Below are 23,101 nucleotides of genomic sequence, written 5' to 3' on the forward strand. Positions count from 1 at the left end.
GGAACGGTAGGTGGGGCTGAACTAGTATGTAGGATTAATATGTATGTTTGTCTGTGATTGTGTATCCGGTGACTGTGATCGATTTGTGTTGCGAGTGGACATACATTTTGTGCTGCTACCGAATGGGGTTCTAAGCTTGTCCACTATCCTTTTCCGAAGATTCCTTCAAGTCATCGTGCAACGCACGAGGACTCTTCTTTCTGAGCCACGGACCAGCTTTGTAAAGCACGAAGCTGAATCATCAAGTCAGCTTAGGTGTAAAGAAGGTCAGATATGTACTCACGGTATAGGAACAAACAGTACAGTCAAGAACCCGAGCAAACTATTACCCCAATCGATACCGAGATTGACGAAAAGTCCATGAGCTGCAAGAGGCATACCGGCACCTGAAAACGTTGTCAGTGATATCTACGACAACGAGGTCCAAAACATACCCATCATCGACCTAAAGAAATCGTTTGAAGCAAGGACCGATGCAGCATATTCAGGGTACGCTAGAGTCAAGGTTAGCCAATTGTATAGGTGAATGTATTTCCAATCGGCTCACCATGCGGTAGATACGTCAGGAATGGCATGAACCTGGTTTGGTCGAAATCAGCCATGTTGATCTTCCCTGTCACCGTCAAACAACTCACATCCAAGTGGTGCCCATGCCGAAGGCGACAGCGGATAGCACTGGCACGATCCAGTGAGTTCGGTTAGCCGACCAAGCGAACCAGAAGAGAGATATCTAGAGGGATGATCAGCCTATACGTTATTATTGGTCGTGACGAAGAGGGTATACTTACTGGAAAGCAGATCGCAGCAGCCATGGACATTGGTAATCTTGCTTCAGGGGGAGCTTGGTGTTTGGTTTCGTCATATACCTTCTCGAAGTAAAGCCTAGAAGCTGTTAGGTCGACAATACAGCAGCCAATGAAGAATACAACTCACTTATTCCAAATGCAATATCCAGCATACGATATCAGACTTCCCACCAACAACGCTGCAAATGGTAGATTTGATACTCCTAAACTCCATCCATAGCCCATCTCCGAATATACAATGGGATAACTTTCGAAGTAGGAGTAGAGGATTGCGTAGATGAGTCCGATGTATAAATCAATGGCAAGAACGATGGGTTCGGTGAACGTCATGCTGAAGGGACGGATAAGAGTCATCTTGGCAATCTCCGCGCCAGTCATCTTCTCTGACGATATCTCTGACATAGATTTGAGGTTTTCGTTCCTGGTGAGTTTGCGAAGACGCTTGGCTCGGCGAAGGAGGATAGTTCCAGATGAGGTCTGATGGGCAGGTTCAGAATCGGAATTTAGAATCAGAGCAGCAAGTATCATACTCACCTCGGGAAGCGCAAATATAGCTAATACCAGGGTAAATCCACTCAGCCACAACATTTCCCAGAAAGACCATCTCCAGCCCTTATATTCCACAGCGAATCCAGCGATGATAGGTGCGAGAGCGGGTGAAGCACCAGCGGAGAGACCCCATAGTCCCATGGCGTAAGGAGTGGTATGAGCAGCGAAAACGTCTTGGATGGTTGCGCCTGTGGACGGGATCAGAGGGAAGAACGTAATTGCCGAGAGCAACATGACTCACCTCCCGTCGCCAACGGTGGGGAACCCCAGAACCCAGCTAAAAAGCGTAGCACAGCGAATCCCGCAAAGTTGGTGACCAGAGCGGTTGGCACTTGCAAGACACAGAAGATCGCAAGAGTGATGATATAAGGTATTGTCCTTCCTACAGCAGGAATCTCGGTGACAGGCGAGAGGAAGAGGGGACCGACTCCATATCCAGCGACAAACAAGGACAGACCGAGTGTCGAGGTGACCTGTCCCACTCCAAAGTATTCTGCACCTTCCATGACCGCTGGACTCCAGATACTACTGCCCATGTAGACGGAAGAAGTCATCAACATGATTATTACCACTAACCAGCACTTCTTCAACAATGACCAGTTGAGAGGGTTTTCCGGATCATCCACACCATACCACGTCACGATCTCACTCTTACCCATGAGCTCTTTGATCTCCTCCGATGACAATCCTTGTCCTCCCTGTCTAGTGACTAGTCGTTCATCCACCGTCATCGTAGCATCTGAATCCTGAGTAGTTGTACTGACACGCCCGTGTCGTTCTGCATCTTCTCCTGGAGCGAGATTACGTTCGTGGAAGGGGTGATCAGAGGGGGATTGGGAGGTCTGATGTGGAGATTGCGACGTCTTCTCAGAGAAGCGGTATCGATTGGGTAGGACATAGTCTGCTCGTTCATCGGGATAGGGGAGTAAGCGACTGCCTGTGATAGCACGAATGACTTGGCCAGCGAACTAGCATTTATGTTAATACAAGCATTGACGAGCAACGAAATCAGCTTACCGATTCTCTCAAAGTGTCCATGTTCCTTTAAGTGCTATTTCAATCTATTTGTCTATACTACTATTGTTGATCTGCCTGTCAATAAAGACATCCGCGAAGAATATGAAGATCGAAGATGTGACTCCATTGGGTTTGGTGTGCAGTGAATGGCAACAGGTTGCGACATCATGGACGATGCATCTCAATCGTTGATGTCTGCTGTTCTTGATCACGGCGATTCGCAATATGCAAATGACGATTTGACGATATTGATCCAGTCATACCATCATCGATGAGTACTCCTATGTAAAACGAGACAAGAGTAATAGAAAAGCACTGTTCAGTTTACGGAATATGAAGTTTGATTGTTTTCATCTAAGAATAATGATGCGTCATAGAATCATCACCAGGGGAGTCAAGATCGATTTCTTTCCCATACTTCGCGATCGGAATCACCCATCACCGACGAATCAGATTGTTCTTCTGCTGTCCATAAAACCCGTGGTGAGATATAATGCACATCCTGCTTGAAGCTCTCTCTGGATACGGATACATGCTCTCCCAAAAACAATATCGACGTGAACTCCCTCGGGTTGCATGCGTTATCGCTCAGCGCACCAGGGTCAGCCCTCACACTTGGTCTCAAATAGATCCCGCATACCGCGAGCTAGGAATAGACATTTATTGACCCATGTGGGTGACCTTCGATCAGCTTGCGACTCAATTAGGATCAAAATCGCTCAAATAACAAAATCGCGCAAACAAACGAACATTAAAGCATCCTTCCTATCATAACATAAAAATCGCGCATCAGTATCACGTAGCCCAAAATGCTACATTTCGATCAATATTACTGATGGCCAGTCTGGCGATGCATTCATAAAAATCGCTCATAATAGATAGCTTTGTCGAATGAGAAGGAGGATCTGCTCGACATGACAGCATGTCCTGCCACTGGGGAGTGTCAACAAAAATTCGGCAGAGTATTCAAAAGTACGTTCATGGAACACAGTTACTGACATATAACAGACCATTGCTCACACTCAACTGCTCCTTCCATCCATCACTCGTCCATTACGCAGCAATCATTGTTTTCCCGAATAGTAATGTCAATTCTTCAATTCCACTCGCTGACTTCGTCGGATGAATCTGAAGGGAAGCCTGAGCTACCAAAGGTGGACGAGGGCTTCCATGCGATCACAAAGATCAGCTCCCCCGCTGTCGTCCATGAAGATGGTTTTGCAAACATCCGTGCGCGTACCACGACCAAAAGGAAGTCAATCGTAGGTCTGGAGTTGGGGGACAGAGATGAAGATCCTGGACTAGAACAACCAGGTGACTATAGGACGGCCCAGGTGAGCTTGTTGGCCCAGCCATTGCCTGCAACATCATGCTAACACCTAGTCCAGGTCTTCTCCGGCTGGTCACTTGCCAAGGTTTCATTCCAATCCCTAGGCGTCATTTACGGCGACATAGGAACCAGTCCCCTTTATGTCTACTCGTCAACCTTTACCGAGCCACCCAACAAACAAGATCTAGTTGGGGTTTTATCACTGATACTCTGGTCGCTTTTCCTCATGGTTACCGTCAAATATGTTATCATCATTCTTAACGCTGACAATGATGGAGAAGGAGGGACTTTCAGCACCTACTCTCTTCTTTGCCGATATGTAAGTTTGTGGTACTCTATGTATAAGCTGTCTTACTGACCTTCTTGCTAAGCTAAACATCACCGACCGCGATCCTCGAGAAAAATCGCTAGTACAGATGAGGCGGATGGATACAGGCGATCTCGAGAGCACCGGGAAACATTTACGTCGAGGTATCGAGACCAGTAAGGTCGTCAAGACTTCTCTGAAGATAATAGGCGTTTTCGCTGTCACTATGGTCCTGTCTGATGGAGTTTTGACTCCAGCTCAATCTGTACTCGGGGCTATCCAAGGTATACAAGTAGCTGCACCGAACATCTCGAAGGGTACAATAATCGGGGTGACGGATGCCATCCTCATCCTCCTGTTCCTTGTCCAACCATTAGGTGTTTCTCGAATAACCATCGTCTTCGCACCGATAGTGTTAATCTGGCTGGGGTTTAACGCCGTCTTCGGCGTGTACAACTTGGTCAAGTACGACGCATCAGTCTTCAAGGCATTCTACCCGTATTACGCTTTCGATTTCCTGATCCGACATAAGGAGGAAGGTTGGCGACGACTCGGCGGTGTTCTCCTTGCGTTCACGGGCGTGGAAGCACTCTTTGCTGATCTCGGGGCCTTCAGTAAAAGAGCCATCCAAATCAGTTGGCTCGGTTATGTTCTTCCATGCCTGGTGTTGGCTTATACTGGTCAAGCAGCTTTCATCGGCGAACAACCAGAAGCCTACTCGAATCCGTTTTTCAACGCAGCTCCTCCTGGAACTCTTTATCCGGCTCTTGTCATCGCCATCCTCGCCGCCGTTGTGGCCTCTCAAGCTATCATCACCGCCAGTTTTCAACTCTTGGCTCAAGTCATGAAGCTTTCGTACTTCCCCCAGCTGAGAGTCATCCATACCTCCAAGATTTATCATGGTCAGCTCTACATCCCTGTAGCGAACTGGTTGTTGATGATTGGGACTGTCCTTGTTGCTTCTATATACAACAATACGACGAGTCTGGGTAACGCGTACGGCGTTTGCGTCATGTTTGTCACTTTCTTCGACACCCTCATGGTCACTCTCGTAGCCATCTTCGTGTGGGGCTTGAAGCCGCTCGTTGTCGTCCTGCCGTGGTTGGTATTCGCTTGCCTCGATGGGACATTCCTATCTGCAGTCCTCACCAAGGTTCCCGATGGAGCTTGGTTCACCCTCACTCTATCGATTGTGCTGGCTAGCATCTTCCTTCTATGGCGATATGGCAAAGAGCAACAATGGACAGCTGAAGCCAAAGACCGATTTCCCACATCCCACTTCATTGCAAAGTCAAGCTGCGGTGATTTACACTTGACCGATAGATTTAATGGAACACAGCTCAGTACTATTCGCGGTTTTGGCATTTTCTTCGACAAAGCAGGCGAGACTACGCCAGTGGTCTTCAGTCAATTCGTCCTCAAGTTGACTACGCTTCCGGAGGTAATGATCTTCTTCCACCTTCGACCGCTAGACAGACCATTTGTTCCTTCCTCTGAGCGCTACACTGTATCTCGATTGGCCGTCCCGAGCTGTTACAGGGTAGTTGTGCGATACGGCTTCAATGACGATGCGATAACGCCTGATCTTGGTCATGTGATATATCAGCAGGTTCGATCATGGCTGATGGGAAAAGGCATGATGCGCAACTCAAGTTTCTTGTCTGGCATCGCGGCAAACCACGACAACACTGGAAGTGGTTCTACGGAAAATGGAGACGCGGAGAATCATGACGATGCAAGAAATCATTCTGATCCATCTTCCAATTCGCCTGACTTCATGACTAATGAAGTCAGACTGTTGGATAAGGCTTTTACGCACAACGTACTCTTCATCACAGGGAAAGAGCAGATGAAGATTGGACACAGCACCAGCTATCTCAGAGCAACGCTGTTATGGGCTTTTCTTTGGATAAGGGACAACACCAGGAATCGTATCGCAAACTTGAAGCTCCCGGTGGACCAGATTGTCGAGGTTGGATTTCTAAAGGAGATTTGATATTGGCAGCATCGTCTTTCGCTTGGTTTTTTGGAAATTTGTTCCGATAGAAGGTAAATCTTGAGGGGTGAAGTCGCTTTCTATCCTGTACCTGACGTAGTAGCGTTGCGGTATGCATAGTTTTCTTATGGCCCTATACAATACTCTCAAACACCCAAATGGTTGTTGGGAAAAACAGATGCACTGACATGTGTGTAAGGAATCATGTGCTCCGAGCTCATTGCGACATCAGGGTGACAATCGTCGTCGCCTACCTATAGTCTAGCAGTCAAGGCCGTTGTGTACCATTCCGATGCCCTTTGATATGTTGCATGAGGGATATACAACGCCCGCACTATATGTTCAATTCAATTGCATTCGTACACCGCGAACAACATGCGCTGTTTCTTCATATCGGCCATTCCCTGACAGTCTCCATCAGCATCTACTCGGATCAGTGTCAGAAAAGAGCTCACATGGTCTGGCTTAGGTTTTGATGGACCGCTTTGACCTACCCGCCCATAAGCACCACCCATCACGCTTATCATCAGCAAACACGTAATCCACCTCCTCGATATTCCAAAGTCACTGACCTGAGTATAAGCGTCGAGACCATACGTCCCCAGTTCTCTGCCGATCCCGCTTTGCTTGAACCCGCCGAACGGGACACCAGCATGTAACAAAGCGTACTGATTGCACCAGACCGTGCCAGCGTCGAGAGCAGCAGTTACTCTTGTGGCTTGTCTAGCGTCGTTAGTGAATACGGCGGCCGCGAGTCCATATTCCGTGTTGTTTGCCAGCTCCAGTGCCTCTTCTTCTGTCTTAAAGCTCGCCGCTACTATCACCGGACCGAAAATCTATCACAACACGAAAAGATCGAGAGATATTAGTTAACGAGACTTTGGTTATCGGCAGTCAAACACCTTCAAAGAAAAACGAACCTCCTCTTTCACAGCTTTCATATCAGCCTTCACATCTGCAAGAATAGTGGGTTCAATCCAGTACCCTCCACCGGACTGTGGCCATTTTTGTCCCCCTGTAACCACACGAGCGCCCGCCTCTCGACCAGACTCGATGTAAGCTAAGACTTTGTCACGCTGGTTTGCAGAAATCTGAGACATGCGAAATAAAGGGCGATCAGCAATACTACCGGGTGGAAGGATTTGCGGGGGATCAATCTTACCAGTGGACCGAAGGAGGTTTTCTCATCTGCAGGCTGAACGGGAGGGAGGTACTGTCAGACGGAGGAGACTTATCTGAAACGATGTAAGGCACTTACATCTCCAATAGCACAGGCTTCCGCTTTGGCTTTGAGGGCGGTCAAGAATTTCTCATATATGCCTTCTTGCACGTAAACCTACAGGATACCATCGCGATCAGCTGCAGGCTCTTCAATCTCACTTCACGACTTGAATGCGCATCGGACTTACTCGACTACTAGCACAGCAATCCTGTCCGGAGTTGAACCAAATTCCCATAGCCACCCATGCAGCAGCCTCTTCGACATCTGCGGAGTCGAAAACTAACATTGGAGATTTACCGCCTAGTTCCAAAGTGACTTTTTTCAAGTTAGATTCGGCAGCAGCTATCGCAATTCTACGACCAGTGGGAACTGAACCTGTAAAAGCCACCTGTCCATGTAGCTCGTTAGCCGTAAGGTCATGTGTGTAGTGCATGGATGGGAGTCAAAACGTACCTTATCAATATCCATATGTCTGGAGATTGCATCTCCTGTTGACGCTCCGAGCCCGGGAAGGACATTGATTACTCCCGCTGGAAACCCAGCTTCTACAACCAGATCGCAGAGGTACAACGCGGTAAGAGGTGTGAGCTCTGAAGGCTTGATTATTACACAACACCCCGCAGCGACGGCGGGCGCAACCTTCCATGCCCACATCAATAATGGGTAGTTCCATGGGATGCTGAGCGAGCAACAGCTTTGTGAGCATCCCTGTCGTGAAAGACATAATGTACTACAACACTCACATCTGCCCACAGACACCAATTGGTTGATGCAGTGTGTAGACGAACTTCTCCTTTCCGAAATGGTTGATAGTCTGACCGTGAAGTTTATCGGCTAGTCCGGCATAGTACCTCAGACAAGCGATAGAGTCCGCAACATCTGCTTCACTGCGAGCACAGTAAGAGACGGTCGCTTGGGACAAACGAAGGCCTGTGACTCACCGGGCTATGCGAACGCCTTTTCCCGAATTGAGAGATTCCAGAGCTCCAATCTTCGCAGCATTTTGTTCCATCAAATCCGCCAGTTTGAACAGCACTGACATCAAAGTTTACCGCCTGTCAGCATCTTATAGCTCAGTCATAAGAACGAAGGAGGCTACGCACGAGCAGCTCGCTCCGTCGAAGCAACATTCATCCCCCAAGTAGTTTTGAAAGCTTTCCTAGCTGCCTTTACTGCCGTGTCAACATCTTCCTCTGTCGCATGAGCAAAGTCCAAGAAGTGATCTCCAGTCGCAGGATTGATAGTCGAGAATGACTTCGAGTCGGATGATGCAACCCACTCGTTATCTCTGCGTAAGAAGAAGTCAACAGTATGTTCACAACTCAGGACTGTGATGGTGACTTGAAGGCGACCCACATGAAAAGTCCAGTAGGGACGGTGGTCTTACCGAACGCTGGTAATTCAATGTCTTGCTTGATAGTCATGTTGTCGTGCTAGTGATGTGATGAAAGAGCGGCTGTCTGAAAGTGTTGAGGGGGTGGATGCGAATCATTGTGATTCTAATAACATGTTCTATCAACATTATCTAGTCTGTCGAGATATAGGTTGACGATCACAAGCGAAACCAGATTAACCTGGGGCGAAACAGGTCATTCAATAGCCGATTTATCCTGGCAGGGCAGCAGACGTGACAAACGCCAACCATGGGTAAACCCGGCAGAAATCGCTCGTGCTGGATAAACTCCCGATAACGCCGGGTGATTTTTTAAACGAGAGTCAGCTGATAGCGAACCTAAACGTTTGTCATCCTTTTAGCCTGAATTTCTGCATCGATATCTTCCACCTTCTACCCTCCAATCTCAACAAACAGACTCTTTTGAAGAACAGAGCGAGCCGGGACGACCGACGAACGAGAGATGGAAACTGCTCCCTCATCTACTTTACAACGGAGGGTGACAAGGGCTTGCGATGTGAGTCAATGGTCATACATCCGTCCAGCGAATCTGGGTGATGCTTTTCAGCATGTACTCCTGCTCTGAGGAAGGTCTACAGAAGACTGTTATGTGCAATCGACAGGAAGAAACTCTGTCTCCCTCGGATGACACCAGATGGAAAGAAATCGAATAATGCATCTAAGCTGCCCAATGAACACGTGCTGACAAACAGTGCAATATTGTTGAATAGAGCTGCAAGACGTACGTCCATAATATAATCACACGCTTCGATGTATGACTGACTCGAACCATTGTAGTCGACGGACAAAATGCGCAATAAACCGCGATGATCTCAGTCAAGACACAAATGTGAATGAGTCTTGCCAAGAATGTATCGAAAATGGTTTGACGTGTACTTTTGAAACACCCGTTCAAAAGAGGTCAGTGTTTGTTGTCGACTTTGCGTGCTAGCTCACAGACTGATATTGCGCGATGCTTCCAGAGGACCTCAACCAGGATCACGAAAAAGGCACAACCCTCCTTCGCCACTCACTACCTCAGGACCGGAACGCTCAGCACAGCGACAGAGATTGCAATCGGGCACCCCTACAGTGAACGAGGACCATGTATTGGCTCAGACAGATGCGCCCACGGCTGGCCCATCTAGAGCTTCATCCGTACCCCGCCAAAGGGTTCCATTCGGAGGTGTACCAAGTAGATTAATTGACCAGCTACTGCCCTTGTACTTTACGCATGTCCATGTGAGTGAATAGGCTGCCATGTAACTTGGGACCCAGATGGCACCAGTAACCGCTAACGTCTTCTCGTTGACACCTGCGCGATTGCAGAACGTGTGGCCATTGATATACAAACCCACTTTCAATCCACACACTACATCTGCTCCTCTACTTCTATCAATGCTAGCAATCGCCTCTTGTGTCACTCGGCCAGGCTCGAATACAACTTCTCCTACTTCACATAACGACGAAGATAGTGTTGAATCCTTTCCCGCGGATCGATTGTTTCGAATGGCAGAGAAGAGTTTACGCGAATGCCATAACGATCACCGCATTGATCTGATCCAATCCCTCCTTCTGCTAAGTCTGCGTCAAACTGGGTGCGGTGACAAACAAAGTGCTTCGATGTATGCTGGACGAGCATGTTCCATGGCATTAAATATGGGTCTGAACCTCATGCCCATCCCCGCGAACTCGAACCCACTGGGCACGGTAGGAGGCATTGGTAGTAGTTCCTGTGCCACGTCCACCGCTGATGGAGATGAAACCGATGCGATAGACATGGAGACCCGTTCGAGAGTGTATTGGAATACCTACGTTCTCGATAAGACCCTGTCCGAAGAGACCGGTCGCCCATTCCTACTGACATACCGCAAAACTACCACACCTTTGCCGAGTACAGAGGAACTGGAAGAATACGAAACATGGCCTCCACCTGTTTTATCTGCTACGGGACACAATCATCGATACGCCCATATCACTCCTCGAAAAGGGTATGTGATGAGTTGTTTCGCCTGGACATGTAGACTGGGAATGATCGTCGAAGATATACTAGATTTGGATACTTCATATCCGGCACCAATCAATGATTGGGATATGGAATTCTTTGGGCGGACGCCGATATCAGATGTCGATGCGGTGTCCGTCAGGCTGAATAAGTGGAAGGAGGCTTTACCGAGGAATTTGGACGTTGATACGAAACTGAACAAAGCCCCTCTTCCTCACCATGCGGTGGGTATAGCCGTGAGTTTCTGTGAGACTTGGTTCATTTGTACTGCAGGGAACGGACCTCGATGAGCTGATGATCTATTCATTCTCACGGAGACGTTGTAGTGGTTCCACACCAGCCGCATTCTTCTTCACTCAAGACTCATTAACCGAGCTAAACACCAGAATAATGCCTCTTGTTCCCCAATGCTCGCAACGTCGGCTTCGAACCCGCACATGAACGCTCTCTCTGCCCGTCAGATTTGTTCCGAAGCAGCTCAGTCGAACATCGATATCTTGACTTGCCTGGACAGATACCAACTGCTCAAGGTCGCCAGTTCTGATGTGCTCCACATGTTGAGCTTGACAGCTCTGTTTGAAGGTACGTCGAACAAATCGAGTGTCACATCTTGTTCGTATGGCACCCAAAATTACAAAACAGACAAGACGGGAGCTGACTTGTGTCCTACGGTGGTTCATCTTTCAAGCATTCGAAACCACGAACTCAGAAATACAATCTGCCGATTTAGCAAAGACCAATTTCGCTCAATGTTGTAAATGGTTGAGAGACTTTTCCAGCTCATGGCCTGCGGCATCTTCCCATCGGCTATTCTTTGAAGGCCGTGAGTTGGACCTCCCATTTCCCACGAGACTTCTTTCGTGCATAGATTCGATAAGAAAAGCTATACTGACAGATGTTCCCACCGAATAGTAATCAAAGGGGGACTCAAAATGGCCACCACCACTGGAAAGAAGCCCGCTGGCAATCTCAGGCCGGAGTGCCGCGTACCAGCTTCTCGATCAGTGGGCCACAACTCCACTTCATCTTCACTTCCACAGCCGGATTCTCCATCTACGCCAACCACCCCTGATGGTCTACGATCGATCCGCCGTAATTTATCTGTGCACGAGGAGGAACAAGGCAGAAACGATCAACTGCAGCTCCTCAGCGACACCGCCACAACTTTGTCGGGCTTCGATCCGTCCATGGGCGTAATAAATGGCTCGATGGGAATGACATCAAGCCCCTCTGCGTTATTTCAACTACCTCAAATATACTGGAATAGCCTAAACACCAACACCAATACCGCTGCAAACATTTCGAACCCGTTGTGGGACTCGATGATCGATTTCGAATTTGGCTCGACCAACGATTTAGATGGTGAACTGGCCAGTAGCGGCAATGCTGCTTCCGCACGGACGACTAATACCGGTACTCTAGCAGATACAGATTGGCAAATACCTTTTGACCATGAAACCGGACCTAGTCAAGAGCTCATGTCAGGCAATAATTCAAATCCTGATACATCGGTCCAATCTGCGCTGATGGCATTCATGATGCAGGCTGCTCGTGGGGGTCATTGAAGGAAGGAAGACCATTATGCTTCCTACAATCTGATCTTTGTACAGCCCTTCAAAGTAGTATGCTTGCTGTGAAGTTTTGTTGTACGACAATTATTTAACTCTGTTACGTGGACAATTTATGCATTTCCAGCTACTTTTTCTCACACGACACAACTACAATTTCCGTTTAAATCACAATCGAGGTTTGTTTTCGGTAACATGCTATATTTGGTTGGAAGGGACAGGCGTGATATGAGATCCTCCGTGTAATTCAGGTGTGCCGCTTATTTTCTTTCTCGAGGGATCTTCCACAACTGTGGGAGACATTGTATCCTGTTCGATACTTATACCGGCCTCAGTGGTATTTGGACCACTGTGAGACGGAATGAGCTCCCGCAAGTACGCAAACGGAAAGACAATGTGTGAAAACTGGACCCACCGGAAGAAGGTTCTCCCACCAATCTTGGGCAAGAACCAGTACACCGTAGCGAATATCCAAACCGCGCCAGCCACCAGACATGCGTAGTTGAAGGAGCCAGCATCGGGATCGGTATCGGCGGGGCTAGTTCCGACTATGAGAAGCCAAACAGGCGCATGAAGGATTGAACTCACAAGCTGAAAAGTACAATGGCAAACGTCATCCATGTGACCGCGATGATACCACATGTTCTACTCCAACGCCCAAGATGCCAAGGACCGGGCTGCGGTAGACATTTCATTTCAGCGAACTCGATCTCCGCTGAGATTACGAACAATTGTGATGGAGTTGTCTGTCAAACTCACCACAAATTGATCCTGACCCCATAAAAGCTTGGCTGCAATGGGTATCCCATAGGCAACGTCTGAACACGGTTTGTGAGCGGAAATTATCTACTCAGAGACTTATATTGGGAGGGACCACTTACACGGTCCCATAATGGCCAAGGAGAAAATAGCGCTAATTCAAAGCAAAACAACAGTCTCAGTCCGGTGATCTTCAATTTGAGAAGCGACCCCAGATGTTTGAGCCGTCTCGAGCTTACTTTATGGCCGAGTAGTTTACAGGATCTGCAAAACATAAAGCTCCTAGAGGTATCGCACAACCCACCACCAACCAGACTGCTCTTACAGGCGTTCCACTAAATTTATCGATGTGATGGAAGAACCGTGAGAAAGGAAGCGCTCCGTCCCTGGCGAAGGCGAATGCTTGTCGGGAAGAAGGGAGGATGAGCGAGGCTGTCATTGATAGTTCTGCGGAGTACGTCAGTTACAATTCGCCAACATTGTTCAAGTTTTACATACGAGCAATGCACCTGTAGTATGTGAACGCTGTCAGCTGATGATGCGGGTTGACAAGGGATGCCACCCACATAAAAGACCACAAGGCCAATGATCCTTTTTGACCAAATGCCTGCAGATAGATAAACGCTAATGGCTGGCCAAGCGCATCGTCGTTAACCGCCGCTACATCGGGGCTGAAAATTTCCCTTTGTCAGCTACGCACAGAAGGCTGCACATTTGATGATGATGACCACCTACCCCATGGTGAGAGAGAGGATCACTAAGATCACAGTGCCGAGGACACCAGCACTCCCAATCGCGCCAACGATAGCTTGGCTGGTGACTGGTCAGCATGGCTTCACACATGACAGGAATGCACCCACGGTACAGCCATTGAGGCGTTGGTGGCTTCTTCACTGATCGATACCGCACAGTCGAAGCTACAGATAGTCCATACGGGAGCCAAGAAAGAGAGGAGGAACGCAAAACCATTCGGCCAGCTAGTCAAGTTCACGAATCCCCCAAAAGTAAAGGCGGCTGTGTTAAGTTCGTGTCGCCGAGCAATTGGCAAACCGATGACGGTGACGAGGGCAAGGAGGACATTGAGGATTACGCTCGGGGTTTGGAGTCGAGCGAAGACGTTGGTACCGTATGCACAGATCAGTCCACATACGATGAGAATGCCAACGTATAGTCCGAATTGTTGACCAGCCGTAGAGATGAAGTTCGCATTGTTGATCGAGGCCGCGGCGAACACGATGCCTGAACATGCCCATGCAAGAGAGGAGACAGCCGCAACGTTTCCGAGGAACGAGTTGTCTAAATCGAGAGTAGTCGGTCAAGGAGGCCCGTTTTGTCTCATGCACAAGGACCGTACTCACATCCAACCATCCACGCCAGGAAGTCACGATACTATTTCCCATGTGTCAGATACAACCATGAGAGGTCCCTCAAACTGTATATACTCACCTGTGGAGGGCTTAGTCTATGTGTCCAGAAATACAATCCACCCGAAGTTGGCATCGAGCTGGCCAATTCTCCCTTTGGCATGATCAGCTCACAGAAGGAGGTGTACACTGAAATGACTCACCATGGATAGACCAACGGACAGGATCAAGACAGAAGTAATTAGCCATCCCCAGATCATTCCAACCGGTCCACCGTAAGGCTGATTCATTACGGTCAGCAACAGTGTAACAGTATACATTCCTCACAAGCGAAAATACCACTAGACGTACCAGATTGTAAAATATAGTACTGGCAATAGATGGTACCACACCCATGATAGAGAAAGCTACACCGAACGTCTCCCACGAAGTGAATGTCCGTTTCAGTTCCGCATGATAACTAGGTGGAACAGAGCGGAAGGGAGTCAGCTTGCTGGCCAGAGGCTACATAGCAATGCTGCGTGAGACGGCACTTACCCAAGATGTTCCAACTTGTCATCATCTCTTCTAATTTCCTCGCTTTCAATGGGATCACGATGGTGATGGAGTGACATCTCGCTTGTGACAGTCATCCTTCTTTCTTATTCTGACAATTCACTCAAAGACGGGATTTTCGTACCAGAGGTGTCAACAGAAGCGATAATATAACTGCATTCAGGTTGATAGATAAGTAGAGGAGACCGACATTGCGTTCATTAAGCGAAGATCAAGAGCGCTAACCATGCTGAATCTCGATGTGGTGTCTGATAACAGGGGATAAATATTGAACAGGATAAATCCAGATGAAGAGTTTTTCCCGTCTTGAAAGCGTCGCGCGAGCATCTGATAACACAGGAGGCAGCGAGGTGTGGGGAGGACGAGGAGCAATCGTCATTGGGTAGTACGTGCGGACGATTGACGCCAGGTACGGAGTTAAGCGAAGGGTATCACGTGTGAGCTTTCCACGTCAGTTCATCCTATTCATCCAGTCGTCCCCTTATCGCTGCTCGGTCTAATTCAATTCATCCAGCGCCAGAGCGAAGTTCATCCTGAATTCAACCGCTCACCCATTCAACCGTGTTCGGCCTTTACAGATTGGGTGTGATCTATACTGAGTTTACCCATCGTTCGTCTAACATTCTTTACATTAGTCCAGCAGCAAATTCTTGGTTCAGTGGGGCACGCGCATATATATACACGGAACACTGGCACTATGCAACGTGAGTCTTGCCATCATTCCATCTCCAGTACAATTCCATTGCTTCAACATGGTCCTTATTCCAACGATGTCATCACTCAGCTTCCACAACGATAAACCCATCTCACCTTCGGCCCACCCTCTTGACCCTCTAACGGCAGAGGAGATTCGCGCCGCTGTAGCTGCCGTTCGCACGTTCCTAGCCACCCATGAACATGTCGGCAAACCATTAGTCAAACCTCTCTTCAACAGTATCAGTCTCCGTGAACCACCTAAATATGCTGTGCTACGATGGTCTGGCTTATTCGACGAGCAAGATCTCGAAGCAGCCGGGTCATCTGGAACTGAGCCGTTGAAAAGGCAAGCCGATGTGAGTTCATGGAATGTTGCTATGATACCCACGTTGCTCATCATATTATCTAGGTCCACCTCATCTGCCCAGTCTCCTCACAAAGCTTCGAGGGTGTTGTCGACCTCCCATCCAACCTCGCAGGACAGAAACAGACACAAGCAACCGTCTCGGTGTGGACACCGCTACATGAATTGATCCAACCATCGCTGCAGACTGAGGTGAGTGCATGAGCTTACGTGCCAAAGTTCTCGCTAACTAGAACCTATAGGAGCTCATTTGGGCCGAAGAGATCTGTCAGAAGGACGAGAAAGTCAGGTTAGCATGTGAAGCAATCGGTATTAAGCAGTCGGATATCGCGGTTGATGGTGAGCGAGCACTCATGCAGGCTGTCAATCGAAGCTCACTGATTTGTCGTAGGTTGGTGCATTGGCATCGATGAGAGGTATCCTGGGCGCCGTCTACAGCAGTGCTTCATTTTTGCCCGTCTTCGTCCCAATGATAACCTCTACGCTCATCCTTGTGATTTCATTCCCGTCATCGGTGAGTTCATTTCCATTCATTATAAGGTAGTTGCTGAGTACTTGGCCTAGATTCACACACCGGAGAAGTCCTCACTATCGACTATCCTCACAAGAACCAGGGAGAAGGCGAAGCGCATCCTCCTTCATCTGCCGAAGCTCATGCTGCAAAAGCACCCAGAGAACGATTCGCCCCGCCCATGTCTGGACAGAACTACCTACCGGAGCAGATTGCTTTAGATGACCCAGACTTCAAAGTTCGAGACACTTTGAAGCCCCTTCACGTTGTACAGCCCGAGGGAGTCAGCTACTCATTGGATGGAAGGGTTCTCAGTTGGCAGAATTGGAAGGTGCATATTGGATTCGAGTTCCGGTGAGTCAAGCAAAAGATTCAAAAGCCAATCCAGCTTACGTGTTTGCAGTGAGGGTCTTGTACTTTCCAACATCACCTATAATGATGGCGCCAAGGGTACCAGGCCGGTATTCTATCGACTATCCGTAGCGGAGATGGTTGTCCCGGTGAGTGCGGCTCGCTGTCGATTTTCGGTACTTCGACTGATCATACTGTACCAGTACGCCAAAACAATCTTCCCTCACCACCGCAAACAAGCGTTTGACACAGGAGAGTACGGTGTCGGAGCCCTGGCCAACTCGCTTGCACTTGGATGCGATTGTCTGGGAAGCATAACGTACCTCGATGCGGACTTTGTCACTCGAGCTGGGGGAATTGAGACTATCAAATCGGCCATATGCATACAGTACGTCTCTAGGTTCTCTGCTGTGAGGCAACGACGTGCTTACCGATGTACCTGGTAGCGAGGAGGATGCTGGAATCTTGCATAAGCGTGAGTCAACACATGGTCGTCGATATATGCCCGACTGACGATTCATCCTAGACACCGACTTCCGTGATAACCGCGCTCACGTCGCGAGAAACCGTAAACTGGTGATATCCTCCATCTGTACAGTGGCAAACTATGAGGTGAGTCACACAATTCTTGGATTCGAGCTGACAATCAGTACGGATTCTACTTCAACTTCAGCCTTGACGGTTCTGTCGAGCTCGAGGTCAAGGCTACCGGTATCGTCAACGCATATGCTTTGGCTCCTGGAGAGCTACGCGACCCATCACACGAGGTTGAGGTTGCCCCTCGCATAGCTGCTCAACATCATCAACATGTGAGTTCTGCTCCGTCCGGACGTATGTCGAATATTGAAACTCTTTATAGCTTTTCTCACTGCGGGTTGATCCTATGATTGACGGTCTACGTAATCAAGTCGTTCAAGTCGATTCAGTTCCTGATGAAGAGGACGTCGGGAGCGATTCCAACTTCTACGGCAACGGTTTCAAGACGGTGAAGACATTGTTCAAGAGTAGTAGTCAAAGTGTCTCCAATGCGGATGCCGCAAAAGCGCGAGTGTGGGCTATCGAGAACCCCAATAAGCAGCATTTCAGTACGGGTGGTAACATCAGTTATAAGATAGGTGTGTGAATTCTTCAATCGTAACAATGCAAACTGCTCACATATCATGTAGTCTCCAAAGACATGCCGCCTATGCTTGCCAAACCAGGTTCCATTGTATGGAACAGAGCACCCTTTGCGAGGCAGAATGTGAGTCCACCTCGATCGAGGAACATCGCTGACAGCCTTCAGATGTTTGTCACTGCGTACTCGGATGACGAAAAATTCCCATCTGAGGTCCACATCAATCAGAATCCTGGTGGTCCCGACTTCGGTTCTCAACAGTGGATCAATAGAGACGATGATATTGTCAACAAGGACATCGTGTGCTGGCCATGTGAGTGATGCTAATTACTGGAAATCTCATCTGTCCCACATCGGATGCTGAACTCATCCTCAGGTTTTGGGGTCACGCACATCTCTCGACCCGAAGATTGGCCTATCATGCCTGTCGAGATCCTGCGAGTGCATCTCAAGCCCTCTGGCTTCTTCGACGTGAGTCCTTCAGTGCGTGGGCAAGCTTGCACTCATGCTGATGCACTCTGTGTGCTGATCTAGCGCAATCCCGGTCTGGACGTACCGTCAAGTGCGGATTCTAAATCTCGTTATGCCAACGAGGCATTCACCAAAGAGGACCAGAATAATCAAGTCAAAGGGAACGGGTCATGTGGGTGACAATCTTTTGTTGCATGGCAAGACGCTGATGTATGTCTTAGGCTGTGCCAAAAACCGAAGTAATGGCGTAGAAACTTGAAGTAATTACACACACACTTGGAGTTGCAAGGGAAACAATGTAAATGTGTCCTCGGCTATAGGTAGTTGTACCAATATGCATATGGGGTATTTGATCTATTGGATGTTTCATATCACTGGCTGAGACGGCAAAGTCCACGTAAAGAACCCAAAATGTGTCAAGGTGATGTTTCGGCAAACCCAGGTATTGGGTGATATCGCTTCGATCGGGAGGGCTCATCATGGTTAATTAAGCCCGCAACATGCCATGCATCGGCCGATCGTGATAAAAGCGTTCGCAGTCGTACTGGGACAAGCGGGCAATAGATCTCGCAAGACAAGATGACGTCGGAATCAATTTTAAGTATATATGCGGCGTTCTTGCGGCGTTCTTGTTGCTGAGATCTGAGGGAAGTAACCGAAGGTGATCGCACTGAGCCTTATGTGCGTAGTCGCAGCTATTGCTATCGCTTCGTTCGCTGCGAGTATATAAACGGAATCGATACATATCGCTGTGGTAACTGGTCTCAGGTGTTTTCTGACGTGGCGCAAGCGAGCAGCGCAGTCCCATACGCCTATGCCAATGCGTTCATGTACAGAGACGTGCGGCAATTAAATAAGGGCTATGCAGCTTCAAAGCCTGTCGGGTACGAGAATCTATTTGGAAACTTCTTGTTATACATATAGAAACCCCAGAAGATCAACTCTTCGACATGGAAGGTACAGCTCCCTTACTCATCGCAACGATAGTCTCATCCATAATGCCGAACCTCAGCACTTCGGCCCGAGCCTCGTCCCTCGTCTCTCTGGCCTCCCGTTCGTCCTCGAATCTCACCGACCTTTGTACACCTTCCAACGTTCAAAGTCTTCTTCCTTCCAATGGTACTCTCCTCGGCATCTACTTCATTCCCGACAGTGTCACCGCATCGGTCGCTACTGAAGGTTCTGCCACCGACATGGCGGGTATGATGAAACGAGAATCAGCCCAATATTGCAACGTGACCTTCGCCTACACCCACCCTGGCTCTGGTGATCAAGTGAAGGTAAAATATGCACTACCGGACCCATCCGATTTCAAAAATCGTTTCTATCTGGGCGGTGGCGGTGGTTATTCTTTGAGTAGCTCCGCAACCGGCGGTCTAGCATACGGGGCCGTTTCAGGAGCCACCGATGCGGGGTACGATGCTTTCAACTACTCTTACGACGAGAAGGCGCTCTATGGGAACGGCTCGATTAACTGGCATGCCGCTCACATGTTCGGATATCAAGCGCTCGGTGAGCTCACCAAGATTGGCAAATCCTTCACGCCTGGATTCTACGGCTTAGAGGATGACACCAAGATCTATACCTACTTCTCCGGCTGTTCCGATGGTGGTCGTGAAGCTATGAGTCAGGTACAAAGATGGGGTGCCGAGTACGACGGCGTTGTCGCCGGTGCACCAGCGTTCAGGTTCGCTCAACAACAAGTTCAACACGTGGTTCCAGCTGCCATCGAGGCCATGGCAAATTACTATCCTCCTCCTTGCGCGCTCGACAAGATTGTCAATGCTACCATCGCCGCCTGTGACCCGCTGGATGGCCGAACTGACGGTGTAATCTCTCGTTCTGATCTGTGCAAGCTCAACTTCAATCTTTCCAGTATCGTCGGCGAAGCTTACTATTGTGCCGCCACCACCAGCTCATCCCTCGGTTTCGGGTTCAGCAAGCGACAAGAAGGCAGAGCCTCTAGTACAACTCCAGAACAGTCGGGCATAGTCACTGTCGAAGATGTCGCTATTGCGCAAGCTGTCTACGATGGTTTATTCAACTCGAAGGGAGAACGAGCTTATCTTTCGTGGCAAATCGGTGCCGAGCTCAGTGATGCTGCTACGATCTATGACAACACTACTGGTTCTTGGGGCCTCAGCATCCCTTCAACCGGAGGACTGTATGTTCGAAAGTTTGTGGAGCTGTTGGATCTCGACAAAATAGACAACCTTGATGGCATAACTAATGATCAATTGGTCCAATGGATGGACATTGGCTTCAAGCGATTCTACGACAGCTTGCAAACCACCTACACCGAGCTAAACCCTTTCAAGAAGACCGGCGGTAAGCTCATTCACTATCACGGAGAAGCGGACCCTTCTATCCCCGCCGGGTCGTCGGTTCATTACAGACAGGCCGTTCGAAACAACATGTATTACGATCTTTCTGATGCAGAAGCGGAAGCCGCCCTCGACGATTGGTACCAATTTTATTTGGTTCCTGGAGCTGCACATTGCGGAGCAAATAGTCTTCAGCCTGGTCCTTACCCATCGGCCGATGAACTCTTGGATCAAATCATCGACTGGGTTGAGAATGGCAACGCTCCAACTGGTCTCAACGCAACTGTCAATTCTGGCGTTTACTCTGGCGAGACTCAGTTCTTATGCCAATGGCCCACCCGACCACTTTGGAGTTCCAACACTAGTTTCGACTGTGTTTCCGATACGGCCTCCATTGACTCTTGGACCTACGATTTTCCAGCTTTCCATCAACAAGTCAACTAAGGCTCTGCGGACGACAGCGAGCTGTAAATACGTATTCCTGATCCCTTAGGTCTTGCACAACCCCAGCCCATCTCACCTTCTCGTATGTCCGCTAGATAAAGTGCATGAATGGTGAACAATGCACAAACACATATATCAGACCTCGCAAGCCCATGACCAAATATGATGCCGTTGTACAATTGTTCAATTGCGGGGATATGGAATGTGTCTACGATCGTGTCACCGGTGTTGTCAGCTCTTGATCGGCCGAAACAAGAAGTACTGACCGGAAACGGCATCAAGTATGGCTTTGCATTTCGCAGCTTCTTTTTAGCCTGATGACACGCCCAATATTTCCGCTCGCTGAGGTCGCAGTCCTGTATCAGATAAGCAACGAGCAGATTTCCTGACGAGATGTTCGAGGATTGTTCCTCCCATGCAGATGTAGCATTGATATAATCTCTCTTCTTTTTCATTGTCACCCGCTCGCCTGATTGGAATTGCACATCATCTCTCCCACAAATCTGAGCCCATTTGTAATTCAAGATATCCTTCGCGATGAAGCTGACGTGGTCCACATCTCTCTCGCTGCTAGTGGTCTTGGTAGTCATAACTCGGAACAGCTCCGCCGCCCCTTCCATCGCCGAAAGTAACGACGATGACACACAGCAAGTATCATATCCGAATCGAGTTCTCTTGATTCGTCATGCCGAGAAAGGGTTCACTCCTGCTGGTCCGGATGCAACATTGGGGCTCTCAACACCGTCGCAACTCCCTGATAGTCGTGAAAGAGGAATCAATGTTCACCGGCATTTGGGCCCGAAAGAAATGGGCAGCTGGTGGAGCTCGACACGGGATGCCCTCCTCAGTCGTGCTTGGCCAGGTCGGGCCTTCCCAAAAGAACCACCCCGTGATGGAGAAGGCCCAGGGCATGGTCACCCCGGATGGCCAGGACGGGGCAGGTTCCCCAATGGTCTCAGTGAGAAGGGGAAGGAGCGAGCACAGTATATTCGTACCGTGAGTGTCATTTGTCCAATCCCCAGCGACCGAACGCTTCATACATCACATATGACATCGGTGTAATGGGAGGTCGTGCTTGTTGCTCAAGAAGGACAAAGCTGACCAGAAGATGATGTCATTTGTTCGGCTTATAGTACTTCGGCAACGGGTCCGAGTTTGAGATAGGTATGATCTTCGCTGCTCCCCGGGATGGCGAAGGGGAGAAAGAGGCAGAGAGGACATATGCAACTGTTGCCCCACTCGCGACGGATCTGGGTCTAGATATCAACATTGCTTGGTGAGTGTTTGATGGTCCGGGAATTCAGTATATCGCAATCTACGATCCACTCACCACCATCATCAACTCCCTTTGCACTGAAATGGGCTGACACTGATCTCGATCTGTGTACAGTGCCAATGCGCCAGCCAGCTGCATTCTACAGCACGTCGAAGAATTCGCTAAGACCTCCGATGCGGACATCCTGATCAGCTGGGTGGGTATTTTCCACCACGGCTATGGCGTCGCGGCGAGCCTTGCTGATTGCCTCTGTCTGTGTAGAAACATCGCGATCTCACTACGATAGCCACTGCCCTTGGTGCAAAGAACGCTTATCGTGCCTACCCCGACGAACGAAACGACTTGGTCTGGATTATGTCCGATGGCCGGATTGTCGAGAAACGATCTATGCACTGTCCCGGTCTAGATGATGATCGGGTCGATAAAGGGGATCCAGACCTCGAAGTCGATCAGCCTAGGGTTAACTCAAACCTGATGAGATGGTTGAACTGGTGGACCAGCTTTACACTCTTATAGGGTGATCCCGGGATCTGGGAGGTCCGCTTTCTAAGGCACTATCAGTCATGTCCTATATAGCGTAAGAATTCAGATTCGAGGCCCTTTGCATAACTGTCAGTCGTTGACCCTATTCCTATTTAGTTCATTTAGTCTGTCTACTTATGGCCTGACTCGCTGT

At 48.9% G+C, this 23,101-nt stretch overlaps 8 protein-coding genes across 8 annotated transcripts; 5 read left to right on the top strand and 3 right to left on the bottom strand.

Annotated features, from left to right (window-relative positions):
- Nucleotides 1-130: 130 nt before the first annotated feature.
- I302_108565 (uncharacterized protein) lies at nt 131-2,393 on the bottom strand (the record flags this gene model as incomplete). Its single annotated transcript, XM_019193669.1, has 10 exons — nt 131-233; nt 284-386; nt 435-494; nt 548-579; nt 636-730; nt 789-882; nt 934-1,283; nt 1,341-1,543; nt 1,597-2,323; nt 2,373-2,393. The coding sequence occupies 10 exons, from the start codon at nt 2,391-2,393 to the stop codon at nt 131-133; spliced, it is 1,788 nt and encodes a 595-aa protein (XP_019043792.1).
- Nucleotides 2,394-3,457: 1,064 nt separating this feature from the next.
- On the top strand, nt 3,458-6,005 carry I302_108566 (potassium uptake protein; the record flags this gene model as incomplete). The annotated part of the gene is made up of 3 exons (XM_019193668.1): nt 3,458-3,706; nt 3,761-4,021; nt 4,074-6,005. The coding sequence occupies 3 exons, from the start codon at nt 3,458-3,460 to the stop codon at nt 6,003-6,005; spliced, it is 2,442 nt and encodes an 813-aa protein (XP_019043791.1).
- Nucleotides 6,006-6,456: 451 nt separating this feature from the next.
- On the bottom strand, nt 6,457-8,651 carry I302_108567 (uncharacterized protein; the record flags this gene model as incomplete). The annotated part of the gene is made up of 11 exons (XM_065870696.1): nt 6,457-6,495; nt 6,578-6,841; nt 6,926-7,096; nt 7,168-7,200; nt 7,264-7,341; nt 7,415-7,615; nt 7,681-7,906; nt 7,971-8,114; nt 8,169-8,262; nt 8,331-8,515; nt 8,584-8,651. The coding sequence occupies 11 exons, from the start codon at nt 8,649-8,651 to the stop codon at nt 6,457-6,459; spliced, it is 1,503 nt and encodes a 500-aa protein (XP_065726768.1).
- Nucleotides 8,652-9,083: 432 nt separating this feature from the next.
- I302_108568 (uncharacterized protein) lies at nt 9,084-12,190 on the top strand (the record flags this gene model as incomplete). The annotated part of the gene is made up of 9 exons (XM_065870697.1): nt 9,084-9,137; nt 9,352-9,362; nt 9,419-9,541; nt 9,604-9,862; nt 9,950-10,343; nt 10,398-10,861; nt 10,952-11,207; nt 11,314-11,448; nt 11,538-12,190. 9 exons carry the CDS (start codon nt 9,084-9,086, stop codon nt 12,188-12,190), a joined length of 2,349 nt encoding a protein of 782 aa, XP_065726769.1.
- A 201-nt stretch (nt 12,191-12,391) lies between these two features.
- I302_108569 (uncharacterized protein) lies at nt 12,392-14,930 on the bottom strand (the record flags this gene model as incomplete). Its single annotated transcript, XM_019193665.1, has 15 exons — nt 12,392-12,542; nt 12,609-12,731; nt 12,782-12,870; nt 12,953-13,011; nt 13,075-13,106; nt 13,192-13,399; nt 13,451-13,461; nt 13,519-13,623; nt 13,688-13,765; nt 13,813-14,248; nt 14,311-14,341; nt 14,399-14,470; nt 14,520-14,597; nt 14,668-14,776; nt 14,854-14,930. 15 exons carry the CDS (start codon nt 14,928-14,930, stop codon nt 12,392-12,394), a joined length of 1,659 nt encoding a protein of 552 aa, XP_019043788.1.
- Nucleotides 14,931-15,641: 711 nt separating this feature from the next.
- On the top strand, nt 15,642-18,561 carry I302_108570 (uncharacterized protein; the record flags this gene model as incomplete). The annotated part of the gene is made up of 15 exons (XM_065870698.1): nt 15,642-15,923; nt 15,977-16,123; nt 16,174-16,270; nt 16,323-16,445; nt 16,496-16,796; nt 16,846-16,942; nt 16,997-17,181; nt 17,240-17,268; nt 17,320-17,405; nt 17,492-17,602; nt 17,653-17,908; nt 17,960-18,036; nt 18,079-18,223; nt 18,287-18,381; nt 18,445-18,561. 15 exons carry the CDS (start codon nt 15,642-15,644, stop codon nt 18,559-18,561), a joined length of 2,148 nt encoding a protein of 715 aa, XP_065726770.1.
- Nucleotides 18,562-19,379: 818 nt separating this feature from the next.
- On the top strand, nt 19,380-21,149 carry I302_108571 (uncharacterized protein; the record flags this gene model as incomplete). Its single annotated transcript, XM_019193663.1, has 1 exon — nt 19,380-21,149. One exon carries the CDS (start codon nt 19,380-19,382, stop codon nt 21,147-21,149), a length of 1,770 nt encoding a protein of 589 aa, XP_019043786.1.
- Nucleotides 21,150-21,956: 807 nt separating this feature from the next.
- I302_108572 (uncharacterized protein) lies at nt 21,957-22,941 on the top strand (the record flags this gene model as incomplete). Its single annotated transcript, XM_019193662.1, has 4 exons — nt 21,957-22,145; nt 22,283-22,425; nt 22,540-22,621; nt 22,687-22,941. 4 exons carry the CDS (start codon nt 21,957-21,959, stop codon nt 22,939-22,941), a joined length of 669 nt encoding a protein of 222 aa, XP_019043785.1.
- Nucleotides 22,942-23,101: the final 160 nt, after the last annotated feature.

The sequence above is a fragment of the Kwoniella bestiolae genome, chromosome 7 (assembly GCF_000512585.2).
Source record: "Kwoniella bestiolae CBS 10118 chromosome 7, complete sequence".
NCBI lineage: Eukaryota > Fungi > Basidiomycota > Tremellomycetes > Tremellales > Cryptococcaceae > Kwoniella > Kwoniella bestiolae.